Source organism: Hyperolius riggenbachi, chromosome 2 (genome assembly GCF_040937935.1).
Source record: "Hyperolius riggenbachi isolate aHypRig1 chromosome 2, aHypRig1.pri, whole genome shotgun sequence".
NCBI lineage: Eukaryota > Metazoa > Chordata > Amphibia > Anura > Hyperoliidae > Hyperolius > Hyperolius riggenbachi.
In genome coordinates, this window is record NC_090647.1 from 30175419 (window position 1) to 30200838 (window position 25420).

Here is a 25420-nt window from a genome sequence, read left to right on the forward strand (position 1 = left end):
AAACAGGAACAATGTAGCTGCAAAAGTTTCCTGTGTTTATTGAATTTTTGAATCAGTAAAATAAGCTAATTACTTTTAAGCAGTGCTGAACTATAATAATAACAAAAATTATTAGTAATAATAAAATAAAAAAATATATTAGTGTAGTCAGCAGGGAAATACTTTCTGCGCTGTGCTCTGGTTTTCGACCACAAGGTGCCGCTGTTGCTGCGGTCAGCAGTGAATTCCATACACGTCACGTGACTGCTTCCTCCTCAGCACTTTGCAGCTCCGCCTCCAAGCCGGGATCGTGGGAGTGAAGAGGCGTGTCCTATAGGAGAGCACGTGCGTCTCACCGGGCTCCGATTGGTCGGCTGTTGAGTCAGTCCGCTCCTTCCTGTAGCCAATCAGCGGGGGAATCGGATGCTGCACTGCTTGTGGCTCTTCCGCGGCGCCAAAACTGTCACCTAGCATCGCCCCTCCCCCAATCATCCAGCCCGGAATCATGGACGAGCTGTACCTGGACAACATCGATGAGCTGGTGGCCGATCACAACAAGATCGTGAGCGACCATTCCTGCCGACTAACCCCGGAGACCCCCAATAATGCCCCATGTGACCCCCTGACAGACCTCTAATGCCCCCTGTGACTACAGATACCCCCTAATGACTGACTGCTGCATCACCACCATCTAATGGCTACAATAACCCCTCTGATGCCCCCTGTGACACTGATACCCCCTCTAGTGACTGCTGCATCACTGATACCCCTTCTAGTGTCTATTATAACCCCTCTGATGGCCCCTGTAACACTGATACCCCTTCTAGTGTCCACTAAAACTCCACTGATGCCCCTGTAACACTGATACCCCCCTCTAGTGTCTACTATAACCCCTCTGATGCCCCTGTGACACTGATGCCCCTTCTAGTGTCCACTAAAACTCCACTGATGCCCCTGTAACACTGATACCCCCCTCTAGTGTCTACTATAACCCCTCTGATGCCCCTGTGACACTGATACCCCCCTCTAGTGCGTACATTTGAAATCGGCGCCGGTAGACTTGGGCGCAGGATACAGCCGGTATATGGCTGATCCTGCTTCTGCACAAGTCCGGGCCGATTTAATTACTATTCCCCCTCCAGGCCGACATGGATAGTGGGGGAATGAAATAATTCGGCTTCCAGCGATTGCTGGAGGCCGAATTATTATGTTTTTAAGCAACTTCGGCTCTGTCTTCTGACGGAGCCGACGTTACTCACTGAGCGCTTCAATAGGAATGATTCCTATTGAAGTCTATGGAGGCGCCGGCTGCGCCCAAATCTAGCAGCGCTGAAAAGCACTGCTCCGCCTCTAGTGTCTACTATAACCCCTCTGATGCCCCTGTGACACTGATACCCCCTCTAGTGTCTACTATAACCCCTCTGATGCCCCTGTGACACTGATACCCCCCTCTAGTGTCTACTATAACCCCTCTGATGCCCCTGTGACACTGATACCCCCTCTAGTGTCTACTATAACCCCTCTGATGCCCCTGTGACACTGATACCCCCTCTAGTGACTGCTGCTTCACTGATACCCCTTCTAGTGTCTATTATAACCCCTCTGATGCCCCCTGTAACACTGATACCCCCCTCTAGTGTCTACTATAACCCCTCTGATGCCCCTGTAACACTGATACCCCCCTCTAGTGTCTACTATAACCCCACTGATGCCCCTGTGACACTGATACCCCCCTCTAGTGTCTACTATAACCCCTCTGATGCCCCTGTAACACTGATACCCCCTCTAGTAACCACTGCTTCACTGATACCCCCTCTAATGTCTGCTATAACCCCTCTGATGCCCCCTGTAACACTGATACCCCCTCTAGTGACTGCTGCAATCCCCAATTACCCCTCTTGCTGTGTCTGATCGTGCTTCCCTAGAGCTGCCTTTGGCCCGGTTCACATTGGCCTGAAAATCAGCATAATTGAATAGGAAATCTCGCAGCGCAGGATTGCACTGCACATGCCGGCAGCGTAAATGTAATGCTAGATACACACTATACAATTTACTGGCAGATTTACCTGCCACATCGATTATTTCCTACATGTCCGATCTGAATTTGATTGATTTTACGATTGTTTTTTTTGATCGATTTTCATAGAACTGAACGAAAATCGATTGGAAAAACTATTTGAAAAAAATCGATCAACATTTTGATCAGGAATTTTGGAAATAATTGATCTGGCAGGTAAATCTGCCAGTAAATTAGAATCAGAATCAATTTTATTCTGTTGTCAAATTGTATGGTGTGTACCTAGCATTAGGGCAGGACAATCAGACACAGCAACTGCTGTAACAACAAAAATCCCATTGATGTATTATGTAACCCTGACACCATCTCTGAAAAAGGATAACTGAACCGAGAGGGATATGGAGGCTGACATATTTTTCCTTTTAAACAATACCTGTTGCCTGGCAGCCCTGCTCATCCTCTGCCCAGGGCCGGTTCTCTCATGAAGCAAGGTGAAACATTTGCATCAGGCGGCAGAGATTACAGGGGCAGCATGTTTGTACTGTGTTTACACTAACAGCATGCAGTCAGAGCAGGAGGAGAAGCTAGAGGAGAGCAAGGTGAAGAGGTCATCATTGGGGAAAAGCAGCTTGTTGTGCTGTGTGAGGAGTCTGACAGTGAGTGAGGAGGGGGAGGCAGGAGAGCATCACTGGGGAAAAGCAGCTTGTTGTGCTGTGTGAGGAGTCTGACAGTGAGTGAGGTGGGGGAGGCAGGAGAGCATCATTGGGGAAAAGCAGCTTGTTGTGCTGTGTGAGGAGTCTGACAGTGAGTGATGAGGGGGAAGGCAGGAGAGCATCATTGGGGAAAAGCAGCTTGTTGTGCTGTGTGAGGAGTCTGACAGTGAGTGAGGTGGGGGAGGCAGGAGAGCATCATTGGGGAAAAGCAGCTTGTTGTGCTGTGTGAGGAGTCTGACAGTGAGTGAGGAGGGGGGAGGCAGTAGGTCATCAATGGGGAAAAGCAGCTTGTTGTGCTGTGTGAGTAGTCTGGCAGTGAGTGATGAGGGGGAAGGCAGGAGAGCATCATTGGGGAAAAGCAGCTTGTTGTGCTGTGTGAGGAGTCTGACAGTGAGTGAGGTGGGGGAGGCAGGAGAGCATCATTGGGGAAAAGCAGCTTGTTGTGCTGTGTGAGGAGTCTGACAGTGAGTGAGGAGGGGGGAGGCAGTAGGTCATCAATGGGGAAAAGCAGCTTGTTGTGCTGTGTGAGGAGTCTGGCAGTGAGTGAGGAGGGGGGAGGCAGGAGAGCAGATTTGACTTGCACAGGAGAAGGGAGGAGGAATGGAGGACGGCCGAATGGCTAAGGGTGAGCAGTTTGTTTGTCACAGACTCGCAGCCAGCCAGTGCGATATTGTGTTGAGCTGCAGCATGTCAAGTCTAAAGTTGTTGCATGTGCTTCCTTGCTGACTGAGAACAATGAAGCAGAGTAAATTGTTGGGTGCTGGGCGCATCCTCACAAGTTTGCCTCAGGCAGCAAAAAGTCTAAAACTGGCTCTGCCTCTAATTCTTGTAGCCATAGCCCCTGAACAAGCATGCAGCAGATCAGTTGTTTCTGGCATTATTGTCAGACCTGACGAGATTAGCTGCATGCTTGTTTCTGGTGTGTGATTCAGACACCACTGCAGCCAAATAGATCAACAGGACTGCCAGGCAACTGGTATTGTTTATCAGGCAATAAATATGGCAGTCTCCATATTCTTCTTACTTCAGTTGTCCTTTAACACACCATTTTTTTGCAGAGCTTCAGACTCCCACAGTGGAAAGTGAACCATTTGTTTTTTTGTTTGTTTTTTAGGTAACCTACAAATGGCTGAGTCACACCCTGGGGGTCCACGTCAACCAAGCCAAACAGTGAGTACCCTACAAGCCAGGCTATGATGTCATCACAGTGAGACACACAGTAGACCGTTCATCCTTATCACCAATAATGGCAGCAGTTGTGGAGCCTAAATTACACTTTATTAGTGTAATAGACAAACCAGCTGTCCTTGTAGCCTTGGCTTGGAAATGAGCAGCTTGTTTGTCTGGACCGGCTTTTGGCCTGTGTCTGTTGCCTTCCTGAGACTCATGCCTTTGCACTTATTAGAGAGTAATTTATACCCCACAATTTAGACTGCTGCCATTATCCTATGCGATTAGAGGTGTGTCTAGGGGCATGTCTTAATGCAGCAGGGACAGCCATACTATTCCAGGAACAAAAATCGTATAGAAGTAGAAAAATGCTTGTTTTACTTACATAACTATGCATCGTACTGTCCACGTTTTGATTTCAGTGAATTTCATATAGTAAATAAAGAGAAAACTGTTCCAGACATTTTCCATCTTTACTGCCGCTGACTGAAGCCAATCCTAATGTAATTTTCCTCCCTTATTCTTTTTTTTTTCTTTACCCCCACCCCCACCTCCTAGAAACTGCACTGTCATATCTAGCTTGCTTTGTAAATACATGTTGAGCACAGCATAGGTCGTATTTCAGCAGCTTCTGCAGAGGGGTGAGGTGTATTTTCTTTCTCAGATTCATCCTGTCACACTGAACTGCCCTCAGCCAATCAGTGAGGCGCAGGAATGTGGGAGGGGAGATTGCACGCTTTCCTCTCCTGGCACCATACCATTAAGGAGACAGGCTGACTGTGATAAGATTCATTACAGCAGAAACATTTATGATTATATTGGAATGCTTGCAATGCGCAGGGTATGGTTGCAGGCTGCATAATAAACACAGAGCAGTGGGTAAATGGAATTCGATTTTGTGACTGACAATCCGGCTTTAAAGGATACCACAACTGAAATGTGACATAATGAGATAGACATGTGTATGTACAGTGGCTAGCACACAGATAACTATGCTGTGTTCCTTTTTTTCTTTCTCTGCCTGAAAGAGTTAAATATCAGGTATGTAAGTGGCTGACTCAGTCCTTGACTCAGACAGGAAGTGACTACAGTGTGACCCTCACTGATAAGAAATTCCAACTATAAAACACTTTCCTAGCAGAAAATGGCTTCTGAGAGCAAGAAAGAGGTAAAAAAGGGGAATTTCTTATCAGTGAGGGTCACACTGTAGTCACTTCCTGTCTGAGTCAGGATGAAGTCAGCCACTTACATACCTGATATTTAACGCTTTCAGGCAGAGAAAGAAAAAAAGGAACACAGCATAGTTATTTGTGTACTAGGCACTGTACATACACATGTCTATCTCATTATGTCACATTTCAGTTGTGGTATCCTTTAAAGAGAACCCGAGGAATATGAAAAAAAAATACTTGCCTATGAAAAAAGAAGCCTCTGGATCCTACAGAGGCTTCCTTTCGCTCCTTCTGCAGACTACGCCTCGGGACCCTTCATGCACGAGCGAGGCTGTACTGCCCCTGCTGGAGAACAGCCGTTGTCTTTATGCAGAGGGACAGCTGTACTGATACACAGCAGGGGGCGCAGCAACGCAATCCATCCCACAAGCTCTTTTCGGATATGTTCCAGGGATCCGCGCTTGGCTTATGCACAGCGGTGTGGGCGAGGAAGACGTATTAAGCCTCTGGGGGATCCAGACCCTTCCCTCTGTAGGTTTTCTTTTTATAGCACTTTGGGTTCACTTTAAGGTGAAACAGCACAAATCCACTCTGGAAATTTGGGCGCACCATGCGCCGCCACAGGCCGTATTGCAAATTACGGCTTTATTGGTGCTCAGATAGTAATTTGTGCGCAGTAAAAACAGGGAGCCCAAATTACTTTAAAAACCGCGCAATAACTGCCAGCTGAATTACATCTTTTCTCTGAGCCAATGTCGGTCTGGAGGGGGAATAGTAATTAACCCCGCCGAGACTTTTGCAGTCGTTTTGCGACTACACCCTGCGCCCAAATTTCCTGGTGCCGTTTTTTATGTATGCCTTTAACGGCATCCCTTTTTTCTTAACTCAAAAAATTGGGAGGTATGAAAAAACATAATTCCATTTTTGTTATTTTTAAAGACACTGAAGCGAAAAAAGAATTGTGATGATTCGTATGTGTAGTACAGCTAAGAAATAAAACATTAGGAGCAGAGACATACTGTAAGTCTCATATTGCTTCCAGTACAGGAAGAGTTAAGAAACTCCAGTTATCTATGCAAAAGGGCCATTGAGCTCCACGACTTTCAAAGTCGCAGAGAGCTCTGTCTTCTGAAGCTTGTTATCTCAACTGTCAGTCACTGTATTTTCTTTTGGACAGGTTAATAGTTCTGCTCTGTAAAAGCATTTAGAATGCTGAGTAGTGTGTAAACTGCAAATATTAGAGAATGATGCAATGTTATAAAAAAAAACTGGAAATAAAAATATGAGAATATTTTCTTTGCTACTAATGTTCTAGTAGTTATCCGTACTACACAACCAATGCATTGTCATACATTTTTTTTCCTCTTCAGTGTCTCTTTAATAACAGGATCAGTGTTACAACACCTGGGCAAGGGGATTCTTAGATTTCTGCTTCGGATAGCCCTGTTAGCATTGCTAGGTCGTGCTCAAGTGCTTTTTATTTTTTTCAGCCCCAAAAATGTTTTACCCGTGTACATGTTATCCATTTTCCATTGTTTTTTGCTGACTGGAGTGATTGCAGTAGCCCCTTTCCCTGCCCCACGGGCCTCTGATTCACACCAGCTATTCATGAGTTCCAGGGTGGATGAGGAGAGGAAACTGCAGATCTGGGTCTTCCTTCTGGTGAGAAAGTGTTCTGACCTGCTCTTTCAGCAGCTATGCAACCCTTAGTTTACAGTGAAAGAATTGGAGATGTTTGCAGTGCTTTTCGGACATCTGCTGCAGGATCTGATTGAGATCATTACATGTGACAACAGGCTATTGGAATTGAGTCTGCTGATATAGGCCTCAATTCACTAAGCTTATCTCCTGTCTTTATTAAAATTTCTAGAGTTGTTACCATGGTGATAAGGCATGTAGTATTCAGGAAACCTTTTACCTCAGGCAAACCTAAAGTTAACTCTTCTGTCTTTAAAGAGACTCTGTAACAAATTGTTTATCTTTATTTCTTCTATGCTATAAGTTCCTATGCCTTTTCTAATGTGGTCTGGCTTACTGCAGCTTTTCCTAATTGCACAGTAGCTGTGTTATCTCTGTTATATGATCTAATCTTCTCTCTATAGTCGGCACAGTCAGGCTGAGGCAGTCAGACTGGAATGTGCAGGGCTGCTTGTGATTAGCTAGAAGCTGTACACACCCCCTGCAGGCTCTGTGTGACTAACACACTCTGCTTAGCTGAGCCTATTAGAAGCTGGTTAGTTTGTTTGTAAACACTGCCTAAAACTGGCAATTACAAGCCAGGTTTGCAGCAGAGAATGGCAGAAACAGCACAGAGGGGACCAGGAGCACATAATGAATAGAATGGTATGCTTTTTATTGTAAGAATTTCAGAGTACAGATTCTCTTTAAGTTAACTCTCCAATCCTTAAAATAACTCCAGAGTTAAAGACAGGCTGTTCATTAACTGCGTGTGAAAATAACTACAGAGGAGGTACATTAACTACAGAGGAGGTAACTTAAGGAATGAAGAGATAAGATAACTCTCTCTTATGTGGAGGTAAGTTTTCTCTTGCCTTATTATCTCCAGCATTAGTGAATTGAGGCCATAGGCTGTGACTGTAAATACTCTGACATAAGCAGGGTGTGGATGCTCAGTCTCTGTGTGTGTTCTGCAGGATGCTGTATGATTACATCACCCGGAAGAGGAAGGAGAATCCCAGCGCACAAGTGCACGTGACTTACCTGGTGACCGGGAAATGCATCCAGGACGGGTACCCAGTGAGTATTGACAATCTGCAGAGATGGCAGCCACTGACACTGAGCCTGTCTGACTCTTCTCAGTAACACTAGAGTTCTGCCACAAAGCGATCCTCCTTCTCAGTGGCCAGTGTAATAGATACAGTATCTCCCAAAAGTACGGAGTATACCTCTCATTACTGTAAATATTCTATTACATATTTTCATGGGACAGCTGAAGATTTGACACTTTGATACAGTGTAAAGCAGTCAGTGTACAGCTTGTATAACAGAGTAAATTTACTGCCCCATCAAAATAACACAACACACAGCCATTAATGTCTAAACCAGCAACAGAATTGAGTACACTCCCAAGTGAAGAATGTCAGAATTCTGCCCAGTTAGACAATTTGATTTGTGTTACAAGGTCTCAGGTGTGACTGGGGAGCAGGTGTGGTGAATGGCTGCTCTACATAGAGATGGCCTAGGCTATAAGTAGACTACCAACATCCTGAAACTAATCTGCAGCTCCGTGGCCAAGACCACACAGAGGTGTAACAGGACAGGTTCCACTCAGCTCAGGCAACGCCACAGTCGACAAGAGGAGTTGAGCACATGTGCTCAGTGACCTATCCAGAGGTGTCTTTTGCACACAGACATATGAGTGCTGGCAGCATTGCTGCAGAGGGTGAAGGGGGGGCAGCCTGTCAGTGATCAGACTATGCGCCGCACACTGTATCACACTGCATTGCATGGCTGTCCTCCCGGAAGGAAGCATCTTCTAAAGATCATGCCAAAGAAAGTCCACAAACAGTTTGCTGAAGACAAGCAGCTTGAGGACATGGATTAGTGGAACCATGGCCTGTGGTCTGATGACACCATTATTTGGAATCGCTCTACCCCACTCAGAGGAGCTTCCAGGTGGCTGCGGAGACAGGAATTAGTAAACAAACACACTACCAGTATATGCCGTTCAACCACCTGATATTTATTGAGAATCAAAGGTTATTTTTTACCTTGATTGATAATAATGAGTCTGTAAAAAAGTTTTTTTGTAGCACACCATATTAATGCACAATTTATCATTAAACGGGGTGTTACCCCACAATGTCTCAAACAGAAAGTCTCAGGGGACTGCTCACAGACCAGAATATAGCCAGTTGACCATATCACTCCCCCAACATGGGGAGAGGCGGACACGGACACCTACAATGCCAAAAGATTAAAGCATCTAATATGCTAATTGCCCGTCAAACGTGTCCGCATCACCCCATGCGCCAATATCACAGTGGTCAACAGCAATAAAAATGTGCCCCCCCAAAGCCCCCCTATGCCCCCCCGCAATCACAACACCATGCCCTGCATGCAGACATCCACATCAAGATACCAACTAACATGGGTCGTCACCCATGAAAAAAATGACACTTAAGAACACAGTCCATGAGAGGCATATATGAAAAATATCCCACGGAAAGTCCTGCTTTCAAAATTCAATGGCATAAGGTAAAGTTCCACTTTAGGAAGATCGTCATGGAAAGATCACTATATTCCTTCAAGAGTCTTTTCAGACCATTTAGGCTGGTGCACCTAGCCAGTTTGCTGTAATATAATAGTTATAGGCCTATGCGGACAAAACAGTTCAGTATTTCAGCCAAGCCATATATCGTGACAACGAAGTTTCCATGCATGTAATACTTCACCATAATTGGATATACACATGAACCTTGCGGATATAGATGCCGTATACACTGTTTCACATAGTTACCACCTCCTCCATTGATGCGATATGCAGCGTCCGCATGGACGGTTTTTAGCCTGCCCGATTGACCGCAGTGTCCACGATGTATATCTGCGGGAGTATCAAACTCAGGGCCTCAGACTTATATTACCCCAACCAGGCGGGAGTTCAGTCCTTGAAAGTATACGCCATAGTTCCGGGCACCGTGCTCCGATCCGGCGGGAGGGCAGAGGGGGGCAGAGAGGCACATCTCAGCGCGTGACGCAGGCCTACGTCGACGCGTTTCGCCCCGCCCAGGGACTTCCTCAGGACGTACTGCGCAACTGCGCTGGATCACATGACCGCCTTTTATGCGACCGAGAGGTCGTTTCCGCCAGAACTTCTTTTAGGCTGTCTACGCCATACTGCGCAAGTCCATTCACCTTTGTGACATCACATATTTAGATCACCTGCGCAGTAGGCCTCATAGTCCACATAGCTCCCTCTGGTGGTACAAATCCATATATGAACATCTTCTGGATCTTTTAATATATTCACATATGCCTATATGTAAAACTTGCCCAATAAGAAGTTAATGCTCTGCTGACCTCTAGTGGGCAACATTCGAATAACCCCTGGTGACTTATCCAATTGCAGACAATACTAAATCACTCCCATTCACACCATTTAAGTTATACTATCGGGTGGCAAGTAATCCCATCGCTTACAGTTGCTGTCCATATGAGTCAAGTCGTCTGTACCACATATACCAATCCTATCCAGTCCAACCTAATCGGATTATTTCAAAAACACCTTCAAATTTAGGTCCCTATTTAAACCTTTGGGATACAGTGTGTCCAGTGTGTATATCCAATAACTCTCTTTCCTGTATAGTATAGAATCAGTCTTCTCAAATCTAATACTTGGATTCAGACAGTATATACCCTTAACCTTCAGCCCAAGAGGGCTGGATTCATGAAATTCAGCAAAATGAGTAGAAATAGGAGTTTTATCCCTTTTCTCTTCCTTGATAGAATCATTAATACTCCTAATGTGTTCCTGTATGCGGGTTTTAAACTCTCTTTTAGTTTTTCCCACATAATATAACCCACAAGGACACATTAGTTGATAAACTACATGCGTAGTATCACAATCAATCCTACTGTTAATTTTGAACTGCTGTTTCCTGCTAGAATCGTAGAATACGTCTGTTTCATCAACAAAGGGACAGACTGAGCATTTGCCACATCTTATCATCCCCTTCATCTCAGGAGGACCCCTGCTAAAGTCAGATTTATACTCAGACTGTACCAATAGGTCAGACAGATTCTTGTTTCTCCTAGCCGTTAGCAACGGTCGAGGGCCCACAATTGTGGCAATCTTGTCATCTTTTAGCAATATATGCCAATATTTTTCCACAGTTTCTTTTAATCTGTCCCAATGTCCCCCAAATGTTGTAATCAACCTGGGGAAATCCTCTACTGCATCTTTAGGCTTCTTCCTCAATAAAGTGTGTCTATCTGTATGTAGGGCTCTATATAAGGCTGATTTTAATAATTTATGTGGGTAACCCCTAGCCCTTAATCTTGCCCTCAAGGCCTGTGCTTCTTTTAGATACTCTGCTGTTGAGGAACAGTTCCTCCTAATTCGGAGGAACTGGCCAATAGGTACAGCTTTTTTCTGTGAATTCAAATGAGCACTATCATAATGTAAGAGTAAATTTCCTGCAGTTTTCTTTCTAAAAGTCCTGGTAGACAGGCCCCCATCATCCCTGGACACCTTTATATCCAAAAAATCAAGTTCATTTTCATTTATTGTGGAGGTAAGGAAAATATTAAACCTGTTTGAGTTAAGGCTCTCTACAAAATCAAAGAAAATCGCTTTGGAGCCTGCCCAAATCAAAAAAATGTCGTCCACATAACGAATCCATAGTAATACATATTTTTTATATAGGGCATGATTGTAAACTATCTCCTCCTCCCAAGCCCCTAAATGGAGACAGGCATACGCAGGAGAGCAAGCCGCTCCCATGGCAACCCCCCGTTTCTGTCTATAGAATTTGCCGTCAAACGTGAAAAAATTATTCATCAGAATAAACTGCAAAAGGGAATCCACAAAATCATTGTGACCCTCGTTCTGAGGATAGAACCGTTCCATAAATTTAGATGTACCCCGTCTCCCAATATCATTGGGAATGGACGTAAACAAGGATTCTACGTCCAAGCTTGCAAGTAATGCATCCTGTGGGATGCTGATACTTTTCAATTTTTCTAAAAAGTGCATGGTGTCCAGTACAAATGATGGAAGCCTCTCCACCAATGGTTTCAATTTTTTATCAATATATTGGGCTGTTCTCTCCAGGGGGGAGCCCCTTGCGGAAATAATGGGGCGTCCAGGGGGACATGCAGGATTCTTATGAACTTTGGGTAATATATACAGCGTAGGGATAGTATACTCAGAGACCACCAACGCTTTATATTCCTTTTCAGTCAAAATTCCATCCAAATAGCCCCATTGGAGCCTCGTATTTAATTGATCCTTAACTTTTTCAAAAGGGTTGAAAGTGATTCTTTCGTAACACGAGTTATCATTAAGTTGTCTGTTAATCTCATCCAGGTACATCTGTTCCGGCATGAGAACTATATTGCCTCCTTTATCGCTTTTTTTGATAACCACCCCTTTCAGATTTTTTAGGCGTGATAGGGACTTTCTTTCAGAATTGGTAAGATTATCCAATGGTTCGGTGGTATCTGTCCAATTGTTAATCTCTTGTACTATACACTCATTAAATAATGAAACGTACTTATTTTTCTGTATGGTAGGCATATAAGAGGATCTAGGTCTCATATCAGTGTGTAGGGGCAGACGGCCATCCAAACCCAGCTCCTCACCTTCCTCCCCTTCAATAATTTCAAAATCATCTATATCCATGTAACCCATTAATTCCTCATCACCTACAACCATGTCACTCTGAAACTGTAGTTTCAGCAAAATTTTACGTAAGAATAATTGCAAATCTTTAAACACCTCAAATTGTGACACCTGATGTGAGGGACAGAAAGTCAAACCTCGATTGAGTAACTGTATATCTGTCTTATCCAACTTTACATTGGTCAAGTTGATAACATTATTAACATGGATATCATTTTCATTAATTATTTCCGACCGCTGTGTCTCGTTTCTGACCCGCTGCCTCCTCCTTTTCCTGATCCTTCTTTTCGTTCTAAAAAAGTACGTTGTCTAGTTTTTACTCCACCAACTCCAGCTCCTCTCAAAATGCCTCGCTTTGCATTCTTCCTGGAGGTGGGTGGTTCATCTTCCCATTCAGACTCATTACTCATGACTCCTGCGGAGACAGGACAGGAAATGGAGGGGGAAACGGCTAACTGGGCACCGTGCAGCCGCCAGGATTTGGGTGCTGCCATAGGCCGTAGTGTGAATTGCTGCTATAGCGCCTTTCACTGACTAATTTGGGCGCTGAAAATAGCTGGAATAACGTGGCCAGATGAGGTAGTCAGAAGGGGAATAGATTTGTAAACGGTAGAATAGCTCGATTTGGGTGGGCCATCTTTACGCTTCACCCTGCGTCCAAATTTCCCTGCGCTATATTTGAATGCTTGCATGGGGGTCCCAGAGAACAACCAACAGCCGCAGCTTCCTCAAGAGAAGGTAATCTAGCCCTCCATGGGCTTCAGTCAACAGGTTTCTCCCCAATTCAGCTGTACTTTAACCCCCTTGGCGGTATGAGTCTTCCTGGATTTTAGGGTCTAAAATTGGTGCATTTTTTATTTTTTGCATGCTTTAAATCCAATGGGTACTGCTGTAAAAATAAAAAAGTCAGATACTCACCTAAGGAGAGGGAAGGCTCGGTCCTAATGAGCCTTCCCTCTCCTCTCCCGGTGCCCTCGGTGCTGCGCTGGCTCCCCCGTTCGCGTCCGCCGCCACAGGGACTTCGGAGGTCTTCGGGAGCACTCGGGCTTACGAAGACGGGTCGCTCCATACTACGTACGCGCGAGTGCGTCATAGAGGGCGCTCGCGCATGCGTAGTATGGAGCGGCCTGTCTTCAGGAGCCCGAGTGCTCCCGAAGGCTTCCGAAACATCCCTTCGGCTGCGGAAGTGGCAGTATTTGACCGAACTGGTCGAATACTGCTACGGGGGATCCTGCGCGGGACCGGGCACCGGGAGAGGAGAGGGAAGGCTCATAAGAACCGAGCCTTCCGTCTCGTTAGGGGAGTATCTGACTCTTTTATTTTTAAAGCGGTACACATTCACTTTAAGAACCTAAAACCGGGGGGGGAAAAAACATGCTGCTAGACAGCCTGCTGCAGCCCAGCACTTATTCACCTCCCTGGCATCCAGCGCTGCAGTTCTCCTTCCCTCCTCCAGGTGGCACTGCAACCCTGTAGTGAGATTGCCGCCTGTCATCATGACAACAAACAGCAGTCTTACCTGAGGGATGCAGAAATTTTGAGGACAGGAAAGAGAACGGCTGCCGGTGTCTGGATCCCCCGGGAAGGCAGCCGCGGGTGAGATACGTAGAGGGCGCACTCCTCTTGCTCAGACTGGCCGCAGTTACGGTACCGGCGATATAGAAGGCTGAGGACCCCGGTGTGGGAGCTAGTGTCTGGTACACTTTAAAGGGAACCAGAGACGAAGCACCCTCATGTATTTTACCATATATATCAGTGGGAACATTAGAGAAAACACCTACCCTGCTCTCTGTTTCATTCTGCACTGCACAGCTTGCTTCTAATCAGCCCTGATAAAATCCCCGAATGAGCATTCAGCCTGGCTTTGCTCAGGAATATTTATAGCTGTCTGTGTTCTCTCATGTCTTTTCAAGCCCAAGCCTGCCTCCTGCTGGCTCTGCTCAGGAATCATTATAGCTGAGTCATTATAGCAAAGCCAGACTGAATGCTCAGTCGGGGATTTTATCAGGGCTGATTAGAAGCAAGCTGAGCAGTGCAGAATGAAACAGAGAGCAGGGTAGGTATTTTGTCTAATGTTCCCACTGATCTATATGGTAAAGTACATGAGGGTGCTTCCTCTCTGGTTCACTTTAAGCCCAAACTGAAAAGCTACCTGTACAGTCTGGCATTCATGAACACCTGACTATTTCCTCTGTAACACAGTCCAGCCTGCAACCATGTATTGATCTGAGTCCTATGGGAGAAAAGCACTTTACAAATGTATTGTCCTGCTGATCCTCTGCCTCAAATTATCTCAGCCACAGACCCCGAACAAGCATGCGGAAGATCAGATGTGTCTGACTGAAGTGACTGGATTACCTGCATGCTTGTTTCAGGTGTGTGATTCAGACACTACTGCAGCCAAAGAAATGAGCAGGGCTGCCAGGCAAATGGTATTGTTTAAAACCTAATTAATACAGCAGCTTCCATATCTCTCAGTTCAGGTGTCCTATAAGGATGACCAATGAGATGTTAATATAATTTATGCCACAAGATTAGCATTTGGTTAGTCCATTTTCAAGCTGTGCCCACCTCCCAAAAATTAGCACCAATATATGTAGCTTTATAGAGTTGTGCACATTGCTTACTCTCAATATTCTGCGCATTGTCATTTCAGTACCACAAGGTGGCAGTAGTGAAAGAGGAAAAACTTGAATGTAAGTTTCTCTAACTCCACATCATTATATAGCAACTCTTTTATGATCTGTTCTTTTTAATTTAGTAGTGATTTATTTTTCCTTTCTCGCTGTTCTTGTAGCGGCAAAGTCCAAGTTGTCGGTGGTGGCGAACGTCCACGTGTACAGCATACAGAAAGCCTCCCTAAAGGACAGCGCGCCACTATTCAATACAGACTATGACATCATGAAGAATAACCTCCAGAACTGCAACAAGTACGTGAAGGGCGCTTTAGATTTACGGGTTTTAGTATTAAAAGGACCACTACAGCAGGGAAAAAGTAAGCAGTTAAAATTTGACAGAACTGACAGGTTTTGGACTGGTCCATCTCCTCAAGGGGTATTCTCAGGGTTTTCTTTGCTTTCAAAAGCATTTCCTGAACGGCAGTTGCTCAGTCCAGCTGCCAAAATAGTATGAAAGTGAATAGGGAGGCTGGCTGCTATCTTACTATTTTGGCAACTGCCATTCAGGGAATGCTTTTGAAAACCAAGAAAGCCCTGCGAAATCCCCCATGAGGTTATGGACTATTCCAAAACCTGTCAGATTTTAACTGCTTATTTTTTTCAAGAAAGCAAAAGTCAGCTATTAACTTGGTAGAGGGAAATGTGGCCTTCTTCCCCATGACCACCAATCCAGCGCTGGAGCTCATGGGGGAGGGAGTGGTGGGGGAGTTAGTCCAGGCCATGCCTCTACCCTACAGGGCGCTGCAGTAAGGGGGGAAGGTACCCGTTCAGGCCACGCCTCTACAAGGCGCTGCAGTAGGGGGGGAACGTATATGTTCAGGCCACGCCTCTAGCCTACAGGGCGCTGCAGTAAGGGGGGGGAAGGTATCCGTTCAGGCCACGCCTCTACCCTACAGGGTGCTGCAGTAAGGAAGGTATCCGTTCAGGCCACGCCTCTTCCCCACAGGGCGCTGCAGTAAGGGAAGAAGGTATACATTCAGGCCACGCCTCTTTCCCACAGGGCGCTGCAGTAAGGGGGACGGTATCCATTCAGGCCACTCCTGTTCCCTACAGGGCGCTATATGAAGTAATGTGGGCGCAGATTTATGAGAATTGTTACATGGAAAACTGGAGCAGATCCCTGGAGCGAGGATTATGATTTAGTTACAGCAACTGCTCCATTATTTTTGGTTTCAGTCACACACCATTCTGTGCTGAAGGTCCCTTTATTGCTATTCTTAATAAACGTTATCTGTAAAGCACTTACCTATTACGCAGCTCTGTGCAATAGATAGAGGAGATCTTACAGCATTAAACAGTTGTACACACGGACATTATAACCTTCAACAATGACACACAAAATAGTGCTGTAACAAGGTAAAGATAAGCATAGCAGATGAGTCACTGAGTCCACATGGTGGCGGAGAAGAACTCATGGGGGGAGGAGGACCCTGCCAAATAGGCTTACAATCTATGGGGTGGGGGAGAGGGACACACAAGAGGGTGGTTGGGTAGGATGGAGATGTCCTGATTGGGTGTGGCAGGGAATTCCAAAGTGTAGGGGCAGCATGACAGGGAGGGGGATAGAGCTATGAAGATGGTCGATGAGCAGTGAACAGATGGGTCCTTAAAGCCTGCTTGAATGAGATGAAGATGGGGGAGGAGGGACTTCCATAGAGTAGGGGCTGCTCTGGAGAAGTCCTTGAGTTGCTTTGAACGTGTCTGCTGGCCATTGCTGTGAAAAATGACTATTGTGAACCAAGCTTTACCGTATGTAACAGACAGGTTTGTCTGCTGGAAGAAGAGATTGTGGATATTGAGGGTGTCACACTGGTGACCTTTATGTTCCTGTTTCTAGATTCAGTGCCATCCAGTGCCCGGCGGCCGTGCCGCGCTCTCCGGAGGAGATCGCACAGCTGCAGAGGGGGAGCTCTCAACCAACAGAGGAAGTCGGCCTGTCCAGACCTCCCGCCATCAATGGACACACTTCACCGCCCAAAGCTAAGGCTAAAGCAGCTGCCCAGCAGCCCAAGGGCATCATGGGAATGTTCTCACGCCCCGCCTCCAAACCTCAAGAGCCTCCAAAGGAGACTAAGACCGAGCCAAAGGAAGCAGCGGTAAGTGGCGCAGGGCTTTCGTGGCCACAGGTCACAGGCCAAACACTCCACCTTTACTGGTATATGTGAGATTCTACCCGTGGCTCCATCCAGAACCGTATAATAGCTCTCTGAATGTCTCCGGGACGACACTCGTGACTTACTGGACCATTTTCCAGCAATTTTGCTAACTTCAATAGTTGCGCCCTTCTCTTGTCTGACCCCATGATTAATATCTCCCTTCTCCCACACTAACCTTCTGTCCTTTACCTAACACTAACCAGCCACCGCCACATCTAGCATATAACTCAGACACAAAGAGAGCCAAAACTCCTACTTCTCATTACCGTAATACAAGTATCAAAGATAAGCATTCCAGCCTGGAGCGTAACTACATTAAACCGGCCCTTCCCAAAACCATTGCATAAAAATGTGAGGCAATGAAAGCATTTTTTTTTAACACAACCTTCTTTTCAGCAGATCCAAAGTAATTGGACAAATTATATAACTGGAAATAAAATGTTCATTTCTAATACTTAATAATCCGAACATTTGTATAGCGCTTTTCTCCTGTCGGACTCAAAGCGCTCAAGAGCTGCAGCCACTGGGACGTGCTCAGGAGGCCACACTGCAGTGTTAGGTAGTCTTGCCTTGAACTCCTTACTGAATAGGTACTTGACCTAGCCAGGAATCAAACCCTGGTCTCCCATGTCAAAGGCAGAGCCCTTAACCAGTACTCTATTCAGCCACTTGGTTGAAAACCCTTAGCTGGCAACGATAGTCTGAAGTCTTGAACTCATGGACCTCACCAGATGTTGGGTTTCCTCCTTTTTTCATCTTCTGCCAGGACTTTACTGCAGCGGCTTCCAGTTGCTGTTTGTCTGTGGGCCTGAAATGCTGCTCAGTTTGGTTAAGATCAGGTGACTGACTTGGCCATTCAAGAATTTTCCACTTCTTTGCTTTAATAAACTCCTGGGTTGCTTTGGCTGTAGGTTTTGGATCATTGTCCATCTGTATCGTGAAACGCCGCAGAATCAGTCCGACTGCATTTAGCTGGATTTGAGCAGACAGTAAGTCTTTGGCTGATTCTGTCCTTTGTCACATCATCAATAAACGCTAGTGTGCTACTATCAGCCATGCACACCCAAGCCACCCCACTGCCTCCCCCGGGTTTTACAGATGATGTGGTATTTGGATAATGAGCTGTTCCACGCCTTCTCCATACTTTTCTCTTGCCATCATTCTGCTAGAGGTTGATCTTGGTTTCATCTTTCCAAAGAATGTTTTTTCCAGAACTTTTCTGGCTTTTTTAGATGTTCTTTAGCAAAGTCCAATCTAGCCGTTCTATTGAGGCTTATGAGTGGCTTGCACCATGCAGGGCACCCTCTGCATTTCCTTTCCTGCAGTCTTCTTTATGGTGGTCTTAGATATCGATACACCTACCCTCTGGAGAGTGATGTTCACTTGGTTGGCTGTTGTCAAGTGGGTTTTTCTTCACCATGGAAATTATTCTGCGATCATCCACCACTGTTGTTTTCTGTGGACATTCAGGTCTTTTTGCTTTGCTGAGTTCACCAGTGCTTGCTTTCTTTTCTCAGGATGTACCAAACTGTAGTTTTGGCACTCCTAATATCGTAGCAATTTCTTGGTTGGGTATTTTTCTGTTTTAGTAGCTTAAAGAGGAACTCCAGTGAAAATAATGTAATAAAAAAAGTGCTTCATTTTTACAATAATTATGTATAAATGATTTAGTCAGTGTTTGCTCATTGTAAAATCTTTCCTCTCCCATACTTACATTCTGACATTTATCACATGGTGACATTTTTACTGTGGGCAGGTTATGTAAGCTGCTCCTAGCTGTTTTGGCTGTTACAGACAGCTGTAAACAGCCATTTCCTGTCTGTGAACATTGTTACATTGTGGCAGTTTGCCCAGAGTACCGTGGTACCAGAGCCTCTTGTGGGAGGGGTTTCATCACAAAATCAGTCATACAGCGCCCCCTGATGGTCTGTTTGTGAAATGCAATAGATTTGTCATGTAAAAGGGGGTATCAGCTACTGATTGGGATAAAGTTAAATTCTTGGTCGGAGTTTCTCTTTAAGGATGGCTTCTTTCCTGCATGGAGAGCTCCTCCGCATGTTGTCACTTCACAGCAAAATCTTCCACATACAAGCACCACACATCAAATAAACTCCAGGCCTTTTATCTGCTTAATTGATAATGACATAACAACAATCTTGCCCACAACAGGAGAAATACCGCTCAACTCACAGGAAGGAGACAGTGCTGGAAAAAGTATATAAAAAAGAGAGGAACCGAGAGCCCAATATAGTGTAGTAAGTTAAGGCAAAATGGTATAATGGAAAGGAGTAAAAATGTATACTCACAAACCCGGGTTACCTACAGGCAACCACTAAATAAGCAGGTGAGGAGTTTGACCTGTCCCCACTCAGGATTAAGAAGTTGCTCTCTGTAGACGTGAAGAAAAAGGGGGTATCCCCCTCCACCAAGGGTGGATATATGGTACAGTATAAGCTGAACAGAGGCGCCAAAAGGATAAAAACAGTATTTAAAATATTTAAAAAGTTGCTAAGGGGGCAGTGGTGGACTACACCCCTTCTAAGCAGACAAAAAAAATACTGTGTAATATAACAAAGAAAAATTTATTGGTACACTCCAGGGTTTTTATACAACGTGTTTCGCGGGCATAAACCCGCTTCTTCAGGCAGTAGAGGTAGGAGTACACAGCAAGTTGTCAGGAAAACACCTGGCGCCTTTGTGTGTTCCTGACAACTTGCTGTGTACAAAGGCGCCAGGTGTGTTCCTGACAACTTGCTGTGTACTACCTCTACTGCCTGAAGAAGCGGGTTTATGCCAGCGAAACGCGTTGTATAAAAACCCTGGAGTGTACCAATACATTTTTCTTTGTTATATTACACAGTATTTTTTTGTCTGCTTAGAAGGGGTGTAGTCCACCACTGCCCCCTTAGCAACTTTTTAAATATTTTAAATACTGTTTTTATCCTTTTGGTGCCTCTGTTCAGCTTATACAGTGCTGGAAAAAGGGCTGCCCTGCCCGGAACACAGTGTGAAGTAATCAAAATCCGCACAATGTCTCCAAAAATCCAAAATTTATTCAGGACGTATCCCAATCAGATAAAAGAGCGAGTACTTAGACTGACATGTTTCGAACCTGCACGGTTCTTAATCATAGCCAATTTTATGACTCACATCTATAAGGTTTTATAGAGGATGGTGGGCAGAACCAGGAGGAATAACAAAACCGACCACACCCAATAAGGGTGGTCTCTCAAGGTCAGCACACTCCAATAAGGTCGCCACATCAGCCTTTACAACACTATTTATACAAATGGCCAAGAGATTTCAGGGCATTGAGAGGGTCTTTTTACCCAAAGGAGGGGGAGATCTCTTGGCCATGATCCGTAAAAGAGAGGCTTATTGGATTTTTTGTTTGGGAACTAGGACCCCCCTCGGTATGAATGCTAGGTGGGATCTAGCTTTAGTGACTGGATAGTTTAATATCAAAAAAGAGGACCGCTCTCTGCCCACACTCCCTTTTGCTTTCATTTTTGATTAGAGCCATTTGCTTATGTATACACTCATTTGCTCTGCTATACATTGAAGTATTTTCATCTTTAGGTGCGTTTTTCTTTGTTTTTTATGTATGTTTGGGTTTTAATACAAATTTTAACCACTTAACATCTGTTGTTTTCAGCTTATGCATCCGAGCAATGTTCACCTCCCATTCATTAGCCTATAACTTTATCACTACTTATCACAATGAACTGATCTATAGCTTGTTTTTTCCGCCACCAATTAGGCTTTCTTTGGGTGGTACATTTTGCTAAGAGCCACTTTACTGTAAATGCATTTTAACAGGAAGAATAAGAAAAAAATGAAATAATTCATTATTTGTCAGTTTTCGGCCATTATAGTTTTAAAATAATACATGCCTCCATAATTAAAACCCACGTATTGTTATTGCCCATTTGTCACGGTTATTTCACCATTTAAATTATGTCCCTATCACAATGTATCGCGACAATATTTTATTTGGAAATAAAAGAGCATTTTTTCCGTTTTGCATACATCACTATTTACAAGCTTATAAAAAAAAAATAGAGAGAAATATTTCATCTTTACATAGATATTTAAAAAGTTTAGACCCTTAGGTAAATATTTATGTTTGTTTTTGTTTTTTATAGTAATGTTTTTTTTTTTTTTTTATTAAACATTTTTTTGGGAGGGTGGGATATAAAAGTGTTTTATTTGGGGAAATATTGGTGTAGTGTAATCTTTTTGGGTATTTACTTGTAGTTTTACTTTTTGGCCACAAGATGGCAATCTCGATTTTTTTTACATGACGTCACTCTAAGCGTACAATGTACGCTTAGAGGGACACAGCTTCAGAAAGAGCGAAGCTTCCGCTTTCAGCGGGGGAGAGGAATCAATGATCGGGCTCCATAGCCCGACACATTGATTCCGTGGCTACCGACTCCGCGGCCGGGAGTGTGCGTGCACGCGCGCGATCGGCCGCGGGAGCGCGCCTGTCCTCCTTGACGTTTTTATACGTCAAGGAGGACAAAGTGGTTAAATTTGTATAAATAGTGTTGTAAAGGCTGATGTGGCGACCTTATTGGAGTGTGCTGACTTTGAGAGACCACCCTTATTGGGTGTGGTCGGTTTTGTTATTCCTCCTGGTTCTGCCCACCATCCTCTATAAAACCTTGTAGATGTGAGTCATAAAATTGGCTATGATTAAGAACCGTGCAGGTTCGAAACATGTCAGTCTAAGTACTCGCTCTTTTATCTGATTGGGATACGTCCTGAATAAATTTTGGATTTTTGGAGACGTTGTGCGGATTTTGATTACTTCAATCTTGCCCACACCTGCCCATGATCAATGGGTCCAATTACTTTTGAGCCCCTGAAATGAAGAGATGGTGTTAAAAAACTGCTTTAGTTGCTTCACAGTTTTATGCAATCGTTTTGTTCATCTCACTGAACTAAAGCTGAAAGCCTGAATTTCTACTCTATCTGAGTCGTTTTTTTTTTAAAATTCATTGTGTTAATGTACCGAACCAAAACTTGAAATTATTTTATATTTTTAACTATTTGCAATTGACTGAATCCCTGTTCTCCAGGCTCCAGAAACGAGCAGCAAGGCAGCGGCTAAGCCCAGACCGATGGATAACTTCTTTGGAAAAGCATCACTGAGTAAGTGGCAGTTACAACCGAGCCTTTCCTTAGTAACCGCAGCAACTGAATAAGAAGCCTCCAGCCATAGAGGAAGCAGCACAAAGCTGTCTATGTCCTTAGAGACCCTGTACTGGTGTATCTGGCTGTAAACATTATATAGCACATCCTTACCATATCTGTGGTACTGGCCGTTCTCCCTAACATGGCCGAGGAACTGTTCTGACTTCCTGGTCCAGACGCCAATTCCTGCCACGCCTGTCTTTACCACCCTCCTCCCAGTGATGTCATTTCCTGTTCTTGGTAACAGTATCGTGATGTAATTTCCTGGTCTGAGCCCCAGTACCGTGATCACATGGGGAGAGGGCTTATAGTAGGTACTTACCAGGGCTCAGTAGTGAATTGTTTCAGCATTCAGTGCTGTATATTGTGCAGCTTTACAGATGAATTGTTGAGCAGCGGGGCATAGAGCAGTGACTTTGCTACAGGGCCACTTTAAAGGAATACTTAAGTCACTTAAAAAAAATGACTTTTACTCACCTGGGGCTCCCCTCAGCCCCCTGCAGCTGAACGGTGCCCTCGCCGTGTCCCTCCGATGTGCCTGGTCTCGCCGGCGGCCACTTCCGGTTTGGCCGTCACCGGCCGACAGGCTGTGAACGCGGCTGATTATCCGCGTCCCCGGACGCAATAGCGCCTTCTACAATGCTATTGTGTAAATTTTTACGCGTTAGTGGTTCAATGCGTAAATTTGTACGCATTAAACCACTAACGCGTAAAATGTAAGTGTTAATGTTCCTGCACTAGCGGGAATGCGTAAAAATGTACGCAATGCGGCCCGCCGACCTCTGAGGTCGGCATGCTGCCAGTGGGGGACTGGAGCAGCAGTGAGTGACTACGAGGGCACAGGATGGCTGCATGGGGCTGGTAGAAGCCCCAGGTAAGTTAAACTAATTTTTCTATTTTGCTTGGACCTTCCCTTTAAGTGGGTGATATTACAGTTTAACAGTGTGCTGACCAGGAAGCTGTTAGGGGTATTGGGCATTTTCAAAATGGAGGACGGAGAATTCCATTGATCACAGTGGACAAACAGGACGCAGGAGAGGAGAAAGGGATTGAGGAGTAGACTACACAGGAGGTAAGTTTGACGAGATTGTTTATTTTGACTTTTTAATTTTCAGTTCAGGTTCTCTTTAAAGAGAATCTGTATTGTTAAAATCGCACAAAAGTAAACATACCAGTGCGTTAGGGGACATCTCCTATTCCCCTCTGTCACAATTTTGCCGCTCCCCGCCGCATTAAAAGTGGTTAAAAACAGTTTTAAAAAGTTTGTTTATAAACAAACAAAATGGCCACCAAAACAGGAAGTAGGTTGATGTACAGTATGTCCACACATAGAAAATACATCCATACACAAGCAGGCTGTATACACCCTTCCTTTTGAATCTCAAGAGATCATTTGTGTGTTTCTTTCCCCCCTGAGGGGGGAGTGCATAGCAGAACCACAACACTGAAGAACTTGGCAGCCTTCCAGACACAGGCTGACAAGTCTGACAGGGGAAAGATACATTGATTTATTACAGAGACTATGATAGCAGAAAGTGCTGCAGTAAGCCAGAACACATTAGAATAGCTTTTGGAACTTGTAGGATGATAAAAAACAGGATGCAATTTTTGTTACGGAGTCTCTTTAAAGCTAAACTTTAGACTAATTGCTGTAGAGAATTTTTAGTTACCTGAAGGTCCCTCCAGCCTCCTGTAGTCTGCCTGCTCTTCATTGGCCTGGCGGTCCCCTCTGTTGTGCTGCTGGGAGGGTTGCGGACCACTACGCATGCGCAGTCCTAACCGTGCACACTCCTGATCGCGCTCCCCGTTGTTGGGAGCATTTTGCTCAAGCACAATTACAATATTGACAAACTGGGTGCGTGCAGGCCGGGCCCACACCATGCACGTTATTCCACGACTCGGTTAAGTTGCAACCTTTACGGGACTGACAGCGGCCCAACTGAGGGAAGTGTACGAATGGTAACTGATTACAGGGAGGTGGAGAAAGCCCCAGGGAAGTAAAAAGACTTTCCATCACATTATCTAATGTACACTTTAAAGCTTTTAGGTATATACCTTGAATCAAAAAGTAAAAACTGGGGCGGCAGGCATGTGTATGAAGGAGTTGTCATGTCCATCCCTCCCCCCCCCCCTTCTCCTCCATCCCCCTCCTTTATTGCGCAAGTGCCCCCTGCAACCATTTCTTGGTTGGGCATTAGTGCGCAGGCACTAGCCCGAGTGTGCGCGGTTTGATCGCGAGAGCTCTGCACATGAGGTAGTTGTGAGATCATGCACAAGGCGCTGCATTAGTAGCTGTGGGAGGCATTTGCGCAATAAAGGAGAGCGGGGGGGGGGGGGGGGGGTAGTGGTGGGCATGAGGACTGCTTCATACACATGCCTGATGCCCCCATTCTTACTGTTTGATTCAGGCTGGTTAAGGCTTCCCTCACACTGTTAGGCTGTGATCACATACAAGCATTTCCTGCACACCACACGGTCTCAGAGGCAGCGATTTTTCAGCCTGAAACTACCATGCAGTGTGCAGGAAAAAGGGCAGCCTAGTTTTGTATGCCTATGAAGTAACACATGAGATGTATCTACATGGACTGTCAAATCTGATGGGTTTTCTTATGCAGGAAACCGCAGTGGGAATGGGGCTCTTGTTTGGCTTTAATGGACATAAGGGAGGCAAAAAAAATCAATAGAATCTGATTGGTGAGCGGCAGGAAGTGGACAACTCTCACCTCGAATCTGATTGGTGAGGGACAGGAAGTGGACACCTCTCGCCTCGTATCTGATTGGTGAGGGGCAGGAAGTGGACACCTCTCGCCTCGTATCTGATTGGTGAGGGACAGGAAGTGGACACCTCTCGCCTCAAATCTGATTGGTGAGGGGCAGGAAGTGGACACCTCTCGCCTCGTATCTGATTGGTGAGGGGCAGGAAGTGGACACCTCTCGCCTCAGCAGGATTCCCATTTATCAGTGTAATCTTGT

The 25420-nt window shown here is 45.2% G+C and overlaps 1 protein-coding gene across 2 annotated transcripts in view; it reads left to right on the plus strand.

The window, feature by feature from the left end:
• Positions 1-307: 307 nt before the first annotated feature.
• Positions 308-25420, plus strand: part of POLD3 (DNA polymerase delta 3, accessory subunit) — a 37245-nt gene continuing 12132 nt past the window's right edge. Inside the window, exons 1-7 of one of the 2 annotated variants that reach the window (XM_068264652.1) lie at positions 308-541; positions 3824-3879; positions 7706-7808; positions 15071-15110; positions 15212-15344; positions 16930-17188; positions 22333-22405. In XM_068264652.1, the coding sequence (XP_068120753.1) occupies positions 485-541; positions 3824-3879; positions 7706-7808; positions 15071-15110; positions 15212-15344; positions 16930-17188; positions 22333-22405 (721 nt within the window). In that variant the 5' untranslated portion in view covers positions 308-484. The remainder of the gene's footprint in view (positions 542-3823; positions 3880-7705; positions 7809-15070; positions 15111-15211; positions 15345-16929; positions 17189-22332; positions 22406-25420) is intronic. The other variant, XM_068264651.1, reaches the window with a different exon arrangement.